The following is a 15,428-nucleotide window of genomic DNA, read 5'->3' as shown; positions in this document are numbered from 1 at the left end:
GGCAAGTCTTTCTGACATATTTAAGAGGTGGAGGAAAGGAAGGAATTAATCCTACAACTGGACAGAGAAGGGTATTCCCCCTCACTGAGGAGCTGGCTCTTCCCATTGCAGGTGATTTGTGGGATAATTGGATGATGAGCCCCAATATGCCAGGTTGTGGGGCAGAGCAACCCCAGCATCACCCTCAGTTCCTTGGCAAGTCTGGAGAGCATCAAATAACCAATTCTGAGCTACTCTTAGTTTGCATTTTTAGAATAATTGCTATAAACATTGTTTGGGATTTTTTTTTTTTAAAGAACCACAACAGCCATTTATATATTTAACAATATATATTTATATATATATATAATTTCTAGATCAGTACATTCATCAGTACTTGTTTTTCTTCACAAACAGAAGAACTCTTACAATAGTAGACTTTCTAAAATAAATACTATTAAAATAGAGCTTCAAAATAAATATTCTATACAAAGAAAAACCTTCTGTGGTAACATTTCAGGGTGTACGTGTGGTGGGGTGGTAAGAGGAGAAGAGGGAAACATTTCTCAGCGTGTCTGAGCGTGGGAGGGGAAGGGAATACCCAGTGCTGAGGAAGGGTGAGGGTTCATCTGGGTGGCAAAGCTGGTGCCTGGGGAGCAACAAATTTGGTAAGTGCTCCTCGTGCCCAGTGGGTGCAGTGAGGGTGTGTTTGTCTGTTGAAACTGCTCTGCTGGTGCTGAGCTCCAGCTGGGGCCGTGGTGTGGCATTGCCAGCACTGTCAGGTCACCCCTTCTTGCTTTCTGGGCTGTTGTGCACGGGCAGAGGACAAACCCTGGCATGAACCTGCTGCAGCAATTAGCAGTGCTGCAGTAATTAGCAGTGCAGGCGCCCTGCCATCCCTCTCCTCCTTCAGCACTGCGCCGCGGTGCCAAGGCACCTGTCCCGGGGAAAACCTGCCCTCACCTCCACTCTTGCCTTCATGGTCACCCCACCACAGTGACGTGGCTGGAGAGCCAACATCACTCCGAGGTTTGTGCTGATTAGCAGCTATCCCTCTGTCAGTGGGGTGACCCAGCCCGTGGGAGGGTGGCAGAGCTGCCACGCTGTGCTCGCACTGGGGTGAGGTGAAAGGGCACCGTGACCAAAGGACATCTCAGGGGTGGCAGGAGACCCAAGTACCTTCAAAGGGGATGGGGGAATGGAGGCGTGGGGGTGGGGAAAGAGAGGGGAATAAGGACATTATTGACAGGAGCCGTACCCTCCGTACCCTCCGCCAGTGCCGCCGGCAGAGCCCCAGTTGTGGCCTGAGCCCCTTTCCGAGTGCTCTGCACAGGGCTCAGCACCTTCTTGCCATCCCTTGGGCTGGGAGCTGATGGAGCAGAGTCTGATGGCTGTGCCGGGAGCTGAGGAGAAGAGGGAGGGTCGCTCTGCTACATTGACCACTGCTCTAACACATCCACTAACGCTTTACAGCCTTCCAGCATGGGATCAGCTAACAGGGTTTATATATTAAAAAAAACCAACAGAGAAATAGTTTACAGCTATGTACAATGAAAGGAAATCCATCTGGGGTTGCTGGGTGTATGTACATGAGTGTAGATTGGCACAGTGGCGACCACTCCAGCATTGTCTTTGCTCACAAGGACCATGCAGCCAAGCCATGGGCTTTGCTAGTGCGGATTTTCAGCACAAATCCCCCAGGAACAGCCAGGGACAGAGGGTCAAAAAAGCAAAACAACTTTGGGTGGAGGCCGTTTGGACATGTGTGGTCCCAACAGAGGAGGGCAGTAGTTAATACCTCTTCTGCTGTGTTTTCTAGTCTGTTTGCATCTTAGGAAAATGATTTCTCTTATTAAATACAATACCTTATACATTCAACCAACAGTTCAGCTAGTTTGGGGTTGGTTTTCCTGTTCTCTTTTCCCCTCCAATTTGTGCAAGATAATAAACACAGCTCTGGATCCCCACTGCTTCCTGGTGTCCCCATACAGTTAACATGAGGCTAAATTATAGGAACTGTTATCTGGGAACAGCCATCATATCCCTTTTTCTATGATTTATCATGTACAAGCTAACAAATGTTATAAATATAGAAAGTTTGTTGGTTTGTTTTTTTTTTTAAATCTCCCCTTCAATAAATATCTACAATTAAACTTAACTAAACCCCAAGTCATCCAGGTGAGCTGAAAACCAAAGACACCAGAGTCCCATCAGTGCACTCCTGCCAACCCCTCACAGTGGCCGTATCGCAAACAAGCCAACGGGATTCCTGGAAATGCTACATGAGCTCTGCCTATTGCTTATCTAATTAGAGATGACATTTCACTGTCACTGCTGTGCATTTACTGAGGAAATCTCCTCTAATTAAGAACGCAAGAAGAGACTAGATCAGTTTTCTGCATGCAACAAGTACCTACCTACTCATTAGAGCGTTGCATGTTTGGACAAAGATTTTTGTTTAGCACCTTGTAGTTGTCAAGAGAGAGAGGTTATGGCATCCTTGGGAGGGGGTTACTGCATCCTAAGAGAAGGTAGAACCAGCCCTAGGATGAGTGCATGGACACAGCCAATGATATTTGTATGCTGAAAACCATGGGTGCATTTGTTAACTTTGCTCTCTTCCCTCCCCTGGCTTTCCCTAGGGTGTGTTAACACTAAAATAAACATTAAAAGCATTCTTTACATTTAAAAAGACACTTTTGTACAGAGGAGGCAAAAGTCCAACAGCAGCAATAGGGATGGGGGAATGGGCTGTACTTCAAGCAAATGCCATTCATCCCTAAGACAAAACCAAATAAAAATCTTAATATTTAATGAGCAAAGAAGAGCTTGTTCCAGGAGAGGAGGTACTGGATTGAGATCCCTAGAAAAATACACCTATGTGCACTGTACACTTCAGGTTTTGTGATTTCTTACCAGAGCTTAAGAGGTTCAGAGAAACAAACACTGACCATCTTTGCTCTGTGGTGTGAGTTAAGATCCCCTTTGCTCCGGCATCGGGGGAACGAGCACACACCTCGGAGAAATGGGATTTGGCAAACATCCTCCTGGAGCGGGTCTGTACTGTTGATGGAAAATTCATATTCCATTGAGTGAAACCTGATGCTATAGATCAGCTTACAGGCAGGAGGACCCGGTGTTGATACAACTGCCTGAACACATCCTGCTGCTATTCCTCCCAGGAGGGAGCAGACCTGCTACCATCTTGCTTTAAAGAGAGGGTCCAAATCAGCGTGGCCAGGTGGGATAGGCCTAAAGGGTAAAAGCCCCTTCAACAAACAAAATGCATCTTCAATTCTGGTTCAAAAAAATCTTTGAGGGACACAGAAACCTTTTGAGAAACACATACTGTGTGTGCAACCAGCCCTTCCAGTGGTGTGCAGGAGGGGAAGGAAGGTGGAGGGAGTTACCCTGTCACCTTCAACAGGCTGCTGGTAGCAAGTTGGAGTTTGGAAGGAAAGCGGAAACAAGAAGCCCGCCCTGAATATGAATCCAAAGCAGCTTTCTGCAGCTGGGAATGGGTATTGCTTGTGCGGCCGTGCCTGCCAAGCGAGCAGTTAATGGTTCCTGCGGTGCACAGGCACCATGAGCAGCCGTCCGTCCAAACCGGGGGATTTTAAGCAGCTGTACTTCATGATGTACGTAGGTTTTCAGCCTTCACTCTGCATTATTAACATTCCTCCTTTGGCCCCATCTATTTAAATTGTGACCAGTTCCAGAAACCCTGAATAACCCAAAGTGCTTCAGTTCGTGGAAATAGTTGCTTCTGCTTTCTCCAAAGGCGAGAGGCTAACATTCTCCTCAGAACACAGGTTATTAGAAAGAACCAACACCACCTTGCTCCGTGGAGCCTCCTCCCATTCCCTGTCCTCCCAAACTATCAAAAGGGCTTTTCTGGCCCTTTGCTCTCTGGCAATGCCTTGCAAATGACACTGTTTGTGTTTTTGCATCTGCATCCGGGCCGGCTCACTTGGTCGTAGCATCTCTGGGACAGTTTGACGCAGCCGGTGGCTGGCAGGTAGCAGAGCAAGCAGGGGAGCACCAGGGACAGGGCGCTCATGAAGGACCAGCGGGCACAGCAGTTTGAGTGGGAGCAGGAGCAGGGGTGGTCGGCACAGGTGCCCTCGTCGTCCTCGTTGGTGCAGTGGTAGAAGACGCCCTTGACGAGACACATGCAGGTGGAGTAGTTGACCAGGTTCTGAGCCGAGCAGAGACACTCTTGGTTGCACACCCAGCACGACGGCAGAGTCCGGGGCAGCGCACACTCCTTGCACTTGCATTTCCCACAGGCTTCGCACAGCAGAAAGTGCTTGTCCAGTTCCTGAGACACGGGTCCCTTCAGGTCCAGGGGTTTGCAGTTAATCACCTTGGGCTGAATGCGAACTGCTCGGGGGGAGGACTGCTCTGCCACAGGCACTGGGGCCATGTGGTCCAGGAGCCTTTGGTCTGAGGATGTGCTGCTGCTGCTGCTGATGGAGCTGGGGCGCCCGCTGAATGAAATCCAGGGATGGGTGACATCCTGCTCACAGCGCTGCAGGTGCTGGTTGGTCAAGACCAGTTCATGGGGGCCTCGAGGACGCTTTTGGGCTGCCAGGTGGGAGGCGGTGGGGTTGTCGGTGTAGTCGTTCTCGATGTGGGTTGTCTTCATCTGGTCGATCGGCAGGATGGTGAGAGGGTGCTGCAGCCGCCCATAGGGGATCCGACTGTCCAGCAGGGGCTGGACCATCACAGAGTTGGGGACGACGGTGATGTTGTGGGGGATCCGGGGCTCCATTGAGAAAGCAGTCTGGCTACTGGTGAAAAATCTGTGCTTAAGTATCCTGGGGGAAGGAAAGGAGAAAGAAAAGGGGTGGGGAGAGAGAAGGAGCACATGGTTATTGAGGTGTCCTGCAAGCCCAGCCCAACAGGGATCTTCACTGAGACTGGTTGTTATGTAGAAGGTCTTACAAGGTAAACTTGGGTCCAAGGGAGTCAGAGCACTTGCACAGGTATAAAATGCCTCCCTCTTCATTTGCTACTGTTTCTCTCCCTAACTTTGGCTTCTGGTCCTGGGAGGGTTGCAGTCACAGCAACTGAACTGCCCACTCAGGGGTTTTGCTGAGGCAAAGCACATCTCAGGGCTACTGGTGTATATACACATGTGGGTTTGCCAGTAAACTCCCTGAAATGACTTATCTAAGCTTTGGGGGTTTTCCCCAGTTGACCCTGATCCCTAAAAAACCTGATGCAAGATTGTGGCTCGCGAGAGCATTGGTGTGCTACAAAGGTGCTTCGGAGCGTGGGGCTGAACACCTGTCCTTGCTAACCCAGAATCTGCCTGTGGGAGGATGACTTGGTTTTGGTGAGGAAGTGTCCCATCTCCATTGGGAGCTGCTGATTCCAAAGGCTGCTTCCTCTCTCCCGCGGGAGGTGGAAGCGCTTGCTCAGCATCTTGTCCGGTGGCAAACCACGGTGGGAGCCAATGGTGCAGCACCCAGGAGAGCACCCACATGGGTCTGGCTTGATCCATCACCTCACACAGGTAATGAGGCACTCTTCTTCAGCCCACTAAGTGCACTAATATTTAGCTGAAGTGCTGTTTACCAGCCGTTCTGGCTGAGCCGTCTATTGCCGCAGTTTCTAATTTCATTGAAAGAGTGCAATTTATCCTGGAGTCGATCCAAAGATTCAGCAGCGGCGTAGGACAAGAAACCACAGGAAGTAACTAAACTTAAATCAAAGAACGGAAACGACTCGGTTCAAATTTAGAAAGTGCACATTGTTTTCTAGTAGATGTGCCATTTCCTCACGGGGTGACCTTTATTCATAAATAATATAATGCTGGAGATCAGTTGAAAGAAGGGGTGAGTAAAGCTTCAGAGCAAGTCACAGGAGGGGAAAAGCTGCTGGTATCAAGAAAAAGGGAGTAGTGAACAGCTTAAGGCACTGCCAGTTGTTTGTGTTCAACAAATTAACTTTCTCCAACAGCGTGAAAGATTTGGACTTGGCAGTGGTGGGTTAACAGCTGGATTCAATGATCCTAAAGGTCTTTTCCAACTGAAATGATTCTATGATTTTAATATCACGGCAATCTGAAAAAATATCAGGAAAAAATTGCATCTAACTACAACAAGTTATACACGAGGTGTGTGTGTGTGAGTAAACGTGTGCACTTCTGCAAGAGGACGTCCCTCCTAAAATTAACACAACACTTCAAAAATTGGAGTGTGAACTAATTCTGCATTTTTGCAAGGAGAAAGGGAAGCGCTTTTTTTTACCCACTGAAAAATGCTACGAGGGTCCGCGGTTACATTTGCAAATCCTTGCTTTGATGGATCACTTGGCGTTTGGGGTTGAAAATGTGCTGCTTCTCCCGGGATCAATAGGAGGGAGGGAGGGCTGACGCCGGATGGGCCGGAGCGTGGGCAGGACGGCACATGCCTCCTGGGGATGCCGGCACCGCGTCCGGCCTGCCGCGCTCCTTTTGTCCGCTGCACAAGACCAGCAGGAAGAAGCGCTTTATCGAGCAGTAACGATGATTATTGTCATGCAGCCCTTATGCTGTTTCTCTTCCCCCAGTTAAAATTCTCTGCTGGGTCTTAGCCATTCATTTGAAAATTTTTTTTTTTTTATTTCATTATTCATAGCTCGTTGACATCCTGACTGGAAGAACAAGAGAGTTTTTAAAGCATCTATTCCTAGTTACTGTATGTAAAAAAACAAAAGCAAGCAATGATTCTGACAACTATGGGACACGCAGAGGGAAAAGAATTTGATTTTCTTTTGTGCATCAAAATCCAGTGTCATGATCTAAAAAGTCAGAGTTTAGCAAAATCATCAGCTCTGTATCAGTTACATTTGCAGAGATATTTTGATTTCACAGGTTTTTGGGGGGTCGGGTTTTTTTAAGGAGAAAGATGCAGCTGTTTTGGCTGCCAAGAGTAAGTGCAGCAGAGCTGATCTTAGATGGAAGGTAGCTGGAGGAAATGGTGGCTCACTGCACAGTATTACCAGCCTGTCTGATCCTTCACATCCCTGCCAGCACTGTCTTCGTGGCCTCTCCAGAATTTTTAAATCACCTCTAGCATAGGGCTCTGTGCTCATTTCCACTTGTTACCAACTCTCTGGAATCTGCTCCACTCACCAGGTTTCAACTGTATCCATGGAGCATCATTTATTTTAAGGTGCCCTGTGTGACAGCACACAGAAGAGCTGCTCTGCCCAGGCACTGACCTGGTTGTCCCCAGGGCAGCACCTCTGTCCCAGGGTGGCACATTAAGGGTGTTCTGCATCGATGTGGGGAGTCCCTCACCTGTCGTGGGAGAGCAACACCCTCGGAGTTGGAATTTAGGCTTTAGATTAACTCTATAGTCACCCAGTCTGCGATGGTCCAGAGCCAGCAATGCCATCACATGGAAGTCATGTCCCTCTCCATTAATTTGGAGAGAGATTATAGCCACAGGCACTCTTAAAACATCCAACCCCCAGCACACAGACATGGCCATATGCAGGCAGATGTTAAAGATGGCTTATCTGAGATAATGCTAATCAAGATTTCAGAGTTAACTACCACAGAAAGGAGAGGGACCCTGCACTAAACAGCACACTTTAGGATAGTTAATATTAGAAGTTATTAATCAACTTTTTTCATTATAAACTAGTTTCAAATTGTCTTTTTACCAGGCAAACTATTTCTGAAGGGCAAGAGAAGCCTGACACTGTGAACTCAAAGACCCTGCAGGTGCCTGAGCACAGGGTCGACTTGGATAAAAACCTCTGGCATGAAGACAGACAAATAAGATCCAAGTCTCTCAATTGCCAGAGCCCTGCTCTGGACACAGTGTCTCTCTGGCTGAAGATTGCCTTTAAACACCACAGAGAGGCACCCTACTAGTTTTTAGTGCTTGGACACATGGTCCTTCAACTTCTGCCCTGCCCTCTTGTTCCTGTTTGGAGGGTTTCCACAGTTAAATGCTCTCTCCTTTCAAGCTACTCTTAACAGACAAATATTTCTGATATTTACGGAATTTTTTTAAGACCATGACTACGTTGCTGCTGCTGCTCTTGTCACCAGAAATTCCAGCAGTGCAGTGAGATCACTGGTGACAGATCCGGATCAAACACCTTGAGTGCTGAACTCGAGAGTGAGCTGGGTGGTGTTCATCCTGCAAGGAAGCTCTTCTCCCCTGGGATCTGCCCAGATGACAACAATGGCAATATTTTATGGTGTGGTTGCTTCAGTTTTTTGTCTCTGTGTGTCCACTGGCACGTGCCATGAGCACACCTTTCCATCAGCTCTTTGTGCTTTAAGCCTTATATCTACATCCCACAAAAGGAAAGATTTCAGCAAAGGGCACTGGGCACACAGTGCTCCATCTCTCATGGCAAAGGAGGAACCCAGTCAGGTTAAGGATTTGTGCTGGAGCAGAAGGAAATCAAGAAGCCAGATAATTCCTGTGGAGTCTCACAGGCTGTGATGTGCCTGCCTGGATACCTGCATGGGCCCTGGTGACTGCTGTGGACAATCCTCCAAGACATCATAACTTGACCTTTTCTGGTTGTTGTACATCCAGAAGCCAAGACACCACTCCCTTCACCTCCCCACCAGGAACGACCGTGCATGTGGGGTGTTTGCCAGCAAGGACAAGGTTCCCTTGAGCAGCAACACTGGTAATGTTTGGGATGACCTGGTAGAACTTTAGACCTTGAAAAAGGGCAAGAGCTGAAGGGGTATAATTTTGAGGCTTCTTACTCTGAAGGCAGTTGAGCAAGGAGGGGGTTCAGAGTGGTCAGTGGTGTCTTGTAGTTGCTGGTGTTGTGTCAGACGTTGGAGTGACCTAATTGAGCATCTGGCTGGAGCTGGACAGTGTGTGTGGAGCATCCCCATGAGCCACTTGGTTTGGGAGGGAAGAAAGAACAGGCTGGGCTGTCCATCTCCCTCTCTCTTCAACTAGAGTGCCTGAAGCTGCCTGTGGAGCCACCCTGGCTCACAAAGACAGGGACAGTTACTAGAGATGAACTACCAACGTCAAACCCCCCAGGGAAGAACATTTCTGCTGGGGGGGCTCATTGGCTGTGCTAAGAAAGGATTGAAGTTCACGATGGCAAGGGCAGCTGGGGATTGCTTGCAGATATTGAATTCATTGCTCAGATTGAATAGATTTAATATAACAAGATGTGTCATCTACAGAGAATTGCAGATAAAAAGAAAGAGAAGGAATAGTAAAATAGAATAGGAGATTTAAGATACTTAAGCACCATAACTTAGCAAAAGCTATGAAACTTTATGCAGTGCCTTTGTTGTCCACTGCATTAGTCCAGCCTGACTGTAAACTGTATTTCAATTGAGAAAAAAAGCCATACTGAATACAAAATTAATTATTTTTCATCATTGGTAATTACAGATATAGCATTAACACAGGCATGAATTCACCGGTTGCAATTGTACAGGTAGTGTTCTTAAAGTAGACAATAGGAAGAAAAATTCAAGAGTATGTTCTTACATTGGTAATTTTTCATTCCTTAGAGGTAAATGAAACAATGAACTTCTTTTCAAAGCAGACATGTCAACAAACTCCCATGCAGAGAAAAATTTCTCTTCCGCCATGCCATGCAGGGACTCACCACATACAATTTTCAAGTCAAAATATACTTCCTTCTAAGGGAGTAAAATTGGACTCAAAAGTCAAGTTCATACACGTGCTGCAGTGTTTGTTTCATCACTTCATCAAGATATTGCCAATTTAAAATTACTGTTGTACTGGGTAATTACAAGTCCTAAAGTTATAGGAAAGCAACTGTTATTGTAAAGTGTTTTGGTATTATTTTAGACTTGAAAGTTTTGTAAGATTCTTTAATCACATGAAATTAAAACAAAAGGCATCTTTTGTTTTAATAGGTTTTTGGACTTGCCTACATAATTTTAGAGAAAGCTACATCCTGGTAGGCAATTCCATGAGAAGTCATATAAACCCCCAGGAAAGTTTGTTCTCATTAATGTCTTCAGAACAATTTTTGAAGCAATAAGGTTCTAACATCTTTATTTTCAAAGTAGAGTTGCACAACACATCTTCCAATTACTGAAAAACAAAATGGATCTTGATGTAAAAATCCAGTGAGTGCAGAAATGTATAACGTTTATAATTGTCTCAGTCACCCATTAGTTAATTTTATTAAGTTCTTTCTCATGTGTTTAACAACATTCCAGATGTTTGTGGTAACAAAAGAATCATGAGAATAATGGACTCGAGTCCAGAGGTGGGTCCCATGTGGAAGCAATCCTGGACAACCTGGTTGCTGTGACTGATACCTCCTCAGTGCCCACAGTGAAGTCAACAGGAAAACGGGAAAATGTGCTTCCACAACCACCTCCTCTCCACCTAGCACCAGGCACAATGCACCACAGTTTTACCCAACCCATTTTTGTTAAAGATGTGGAGAATTTCAACCCGGGTTGTTGACATGTAAATGGCTAAAGTGAACCTTAAATGTCATAGAAAAAAAACACCCAAAGCCCCAAATGTGCTGCTTGGTGCGTGTTTGCTGAGAGAGAGACCACTGGTAAGGTCAGGGAAGTGATGCAGCCACCAAAATCCCTTCTGTCCCTAGTAATCTGTGAGCACCAGATCAGGGGCCACTTTATCTCTTTCTAATTAATTTCACCTTAATTACACCTCATAAGCAACCCATCCCTTCTGCTGTGTCTGAACAGCATCAGTGGCAGGGAAGAGGCGTTTGCCTCAGCAAACCAAGATTTCTCCTGGGGTTGCTAGTGCTGAATTGTCCTCTCCATGTCCTGTAACATCACTGCTGGCTCCTTTCTTGAGCCTGGACCTATGCCCTGTAACATCAGGGAGCTGCTGAACCTGCTGATGTGCCATGCTGCCCTTTGCCAGGGCAGTGGTGGCCAGTTTATATATATTATAAATTATAATGGTTATAACGGTGCTGGGGAGATGGAGAGTAGTGGTGTGCAACAAGCCACCTTCTTAACATAGAATCCTTAGGGTTGGAAAAGACCTTTAAGATCCTCAAGTCCAACGTACCATAAGCAGAGTAAAGCAAAACTGAGTTTTCAATAAGAATTTTCAATTACAGTTTTCCAAGAATTTTCCAACTGTTGAAGAATCACAAGCTTTTGTGAAGAAGGGACAGAAAAGTTACCATGGATTGATGAAAGGCCGAGCCCTACCTGATGGAGCCCTGCACTGGGATGGTGGTAAGACATCAGCTGCTCATTTAGGGATCTGCTGTGGGTCAGTGATGGGGGGTCAGACCACAGAGCTCTGAGTCTTGGTACCTAACAGCCAGATATCACACCTCCTCTTGGTTACTATGATACTAGACCTGTATTAGATCAGATATCAGGAAGAAATTCTTCCTTGTGAGGGGGCTGAGGCACAGGTTGCCCAGGGCAGCTGTAGCTGCCTTTTCCCTGGATATGTTCAAGGTCAGGTTGGACGGGGTTTGGAGCAACCTGGTCTAGTGGAAAGGCAGGGGGAGTGGAACTTGATGAGCTTTAAGGTCCCTCCCAACACAAACCATTCTATGATTCTTTTATCAATGAAAAAGCTGGATTACAGTCTCTGGAAGAGGCATTACAGTCACCTCATTAACGTATAGGCAGCAATAGCTGCAGTAAATGTACTGCAGAAATCTGTCTATTCTCTCTCTGTATGGGACACACAAATTTCTGAAACAATAGTGCCAGAGGAAGAAAACAAGAAAAGTAATAGAATATCTAGTCTTAATAGAAGAAATTAGCATAATTGAAAACAATATACTTTGAAGAAGTATAATTCCAGGGGCAGGCATATATATTTCAAGGTCTGTGCAAGTCAAGATAGTTTAGAACTGATGGTAACCAGTGCAAAACCAGAATGATCACGACCAGTCTCTCTCCTCCAGTGATTTGGTTAAAAATCTTCTCTAGAGCCTTGGTCACAGCTGCACCTGAGTTTTGGGAAGTGCACAAACCCCTTTGCTGGCTCTGCACAGTGCTTGGAGGCCAGGACCCAGCAGCGGTCCAAAGCTCCTCCCTACAGCTGTTTGGGAATGAGGGAATAGCCAGGATGGGCACTGGAAATGAAGCCAGGGTGCCTGGTATCAGGGCAATCCTTGCTGTCAAAAATTACCAGCAAGGGGAAGATCCAGAGGGCTTTGGAGAGTGGATGCACCAAGCAGGGCAGCTGGGGCTGGAGCTGGGGCAGAGCGTGGACTGGGCAGGATGGTGAGGGACAGTGAGCTGAGGGACAGGGCTCACTGCCACCCAAGTGGTCAATAAAGGATTCGTTTCCTGAGGCCCAGCAGAGGAGGAGCTGGTGATAAGGGAGCAAATTCTGTGATTGCCTTTGTTTGGAATTAAGGACATCCTCTTGTGACAAGGGACACGCTGCTCCTGATGCAAGTCAAAGGCTTCAATAAAAGCTTTTATTGAGGGAGACAACACTTTGAGTTAAAGGAGACCTTGCAGCAAGCACATGTTTTTAATGTGGGATTAAGAATAATTCATAAGGTTGGAGTTCATTAAGACTGAGTTAGGCTGTCTGGATTTTGAGTTGAACTGTAAAAGCTTTAAAAAAATGAAAAAAAGAGCCTTTTTTCCTGTAAAGTGTGTACTAATATTAACAAAATATTGACATGCATTCTTTTTGTTCCCCTCCTTAGCAGCCTTATCTAGCTAAGGCCAGCTAGAATGTTCTCTACAAGTAATAAGGGGGAAAAAAAAATTAGAAAGCTTATTAGGGAAACCTGCCATTTTTAAAACGAGACACTAAATTCTTGCCAGAGCATGGAAATTCAGAGGCTGGGAAATGAGACCTGTAGACTTCCAAGAAGCTGTCTCTGTCCAGCTGAAATCTGTTCCTATGGTGCGAGTGAATAAAGCACATTTTGGCCCACTAACATTCAGATCTCTGGGCACTCAAGTTTCTTAGTTAAAGCTTTTTATTGGATAAGAACATTTCTTTTAAGGTCAGAAAATTAAGTTCAGGTATGATGCATTAAGCTAATAGTACTAAATGATCACCATATTAGTTGGATTTTGTATTTCCTTAAGGAAATATGTTGTACTGCATTTAAAAGGGATAAAACCCAAACATTTGTGCAACTGTTTGCCTATAAAAAGGCAGTTTTTAGTACTGGGCTGAATTTGAAAAGTTGTATGTCAATATGATTAATGAGTCTTTTGCTTTTACAGTTAATTTTTTTTCCCCAAAAACTGTCAGAACTGCAAATTAATTATTACTGTAGTGTTGCAAGGGTTGTGCATTTTATTTCACCAGAATTTTTTTTTTGGTCGGGGGGGGGGGGGGGGGGGGGGATGGGAACTGCTCTTTGAGGTGTTGCATTTCCCAGTGTGATTTGGGAATTAGTCATGATTCCAGGAAAACAGCTTTTGTTTTGCTGTTTCGGGAGGAGAGCAAATAATTTCTCCCCTGCACATACCTCATGGAGAATTTCAAAAGGACTGCAGTATTCAGAAATGGTCCTTTTAATTTTATAATCCCAATATAGAGTCCCTTCCAGCAACAGAAAACACAGTAGCCCATGGAAAATGGCACATTTATCAACGAGACATCCCCAGTGGGGTTCCAATAACTGAGAACAACCCCTCCTCCTGCTATCATTCATTTTTATATGGAGAAGGGGGAAGCCAGTCCTCAGGATCATTGTGATTCCGTGCACAAATTGTAGCTTTATTCTTTAACCCAAAATAAAGGGAGAGAGGGGAAGCTTTAATATTGGGAAAGCTGGGGTTCTCTTTACCCAATTAAAGAGCAATTTCTGAGCTGATTCTTGCCATACTCTCCCCTTGGCATGGTATGGAAGAAAGGCAGCAGCTGGAGAAGTTTTAAACAATCTAGAACATGCCTTTCCCACTCTGGATAATGCAGGGATGCTTTTCCTTTTCTCTTCCTTTCTCTCCTTCACCCTTTAAGGAAAAACTTTGGGCTATAAAAGATTTAAATCATGAAATCAGACCCTTGGTCACTTGAAGAAAAAGAGTGAAGCCTTTCTCCCCGTGATTAACACTGATATTCATTTGCACTTCCATTTCCAAGGTCTGCATTCCCAGTCCCGCTTTCCTCTAAGACCTTTGTGCCTTTTATATGCCCCTTTCTGTTTTTTCCATTCCCCTCCTGATAATGAATTTTCAGAACATGTCGTCTCTAGGCTTGTCTTTCTCCTGTGACGCCAGGACTGGTACCAGAAAATAAAATCCTGTCTTATCTTTGCTACGCAGTTGGTAGAGAAGAGCAGCCAGGACAGGTTTTTCCTCCACATATAGTATGTTTCATATATTATATGAAATTATTCCAGGTGCACAGTTTTATTACTCACTCAGCCTCTAAAACACATCACCCATCCAGATTTTAAACAAGTGTACAGCAAGGCAGGGAAGACAACAGTGATGGAATAAGGCACTGAGGCCAAAAAAAGGAAAAAAGACTTGTATGAAATAAAATGCTGAAGAGCAAAGGTCATGCAGGAAAGGTCTGACACACGAGTGGCTGATCTCTGAAGTGTCCTATTATGGAGACAGCTCAGAACTACTTGACACTAACAAGACAGGGCTTTGGAAAAGAGAGGAAATGCGTATAATTCATTTCCATATTCCATGGCAAGAAATATCCAATTCTGACCTGTCAGGCCAGGTGACCATGCATTTATGCTCCTTTTTGGGGAAGGGAGATGGGATGAAGGACACCCCATCAGCAGAAAAAAGACCCTTATTCTGCTGTAAAACCCTGCAAACAAACCCGACACAAGTGTGGTGAAACCTGCCTGCCATATATGTACAGCAAATGCAGATGTTGATGGGAGAACGCAGAAAAGAGGTACAAATCAGAGACGCAGGGACACAAATGGAAATTCTGCAAGAAACAGGATGTTTCTCCAGAATGCCAAGTCTCCTTTAGGTTGGGAAGCACCAGGCAGCTCTCCACTGTACATAATTATAGATAATCTCTGTTAGAAAAGTCATAGCCAGAAACATGCTCACGATCAGTGATCTGTAAGGAGCAGGCGAACACATCTAGAACGAGCGCAGGGTTTTCCCTCGGGGAGCCGGCTTGGCTTTTTCTACTTAAAAACATTTTAACAACCGCTCGCAAGCGCCGATCTCGTACTTACTTTAAATAATTCAGCTAAGACCATCTCTCCATAGGCGAGTTAATCCCAAATGCGAGGCGGGCGAAGGGGGGCCGGACCCGGGAGAGCCCTGGCAGGAGCGGCAGGGACCTGCGAGCGCGGCGCTGTCAGCGGCGGCCGCGGCGCTGCACCCGCCGCCTGCCTGGGAAAATGGCTAGTTTATGAATGGGAGGGCAGCGGCCGCTCCTGCGCACGCGCGGCCGCCCGACTCTATGAATGGGTGGGCACCGCGGCGGCACCGCGCATGCTCCGCTGCCTTTTATGAATGGGGGCTGGAGGGGAGCGCGGATGCGGCTCCCGAGGTTTTGTGGTTTGGG

At 46.1% G+C, this 15,428-nt stretch overlaps 1 protein-coding gene across 1 annotated transcript; it reads right to left on the bottom strand.

Annotated features, from left to right (window-relative positions):
- Positions 1-334: 334 nt before the first annotated feature.
- Positions 335-15,231, bottom strand: SPRY4 (sprouty RTK signaling antagonist 4). Its single transcript, XM_027643705.1, has 2 exons — positions 15,094-15,231; positions 335-4,799 (listed from the first exon to the last, which is right to left on the bottom strand). The coding sequence occupies exon 2, from the start codon at positions 4,751-4,753 to the stop codon at positions 3,860-3,862; it is 894 nt and encodes a 297-aa protein (XP_027499506.1). The 5' UTR covers positions 4,754-4,799; positions 15,094-15,231; the 3' UTR covers positions 335-3,859.
- Positions 15,232-15,428: the final 197 nt, after the last annotated feature.

Source organism: Corapipo altera, unplaced genomic scaffold, assembly GCF_003945725.1.
Source record: "Corapipo altera isolate COAL_440 unplaced genomic scaffold, ASM394572v1 75, whole genome shotgun sequence".
Taxonomy (NCBI): domain Eukaryota; kingdom Metazoa; phylum Chordata; class Aves; order Passeriformes; family Pipridae; genus Corapipo; species Corapipo altera.
Note: the sequence above shows the minus strand (reverse complement) of the source record. Positions and strands in the feature narration are given on the sequence as shown.

Coding starts and splice junctions, on each gene's coding strand:
- SPRY4 (XM_027643705.1), bottom strand. CDS start 4,753: ATGGAGCCCCGGATCCCCCACAACATCACCGTCGTCCCCAACTCTGTG.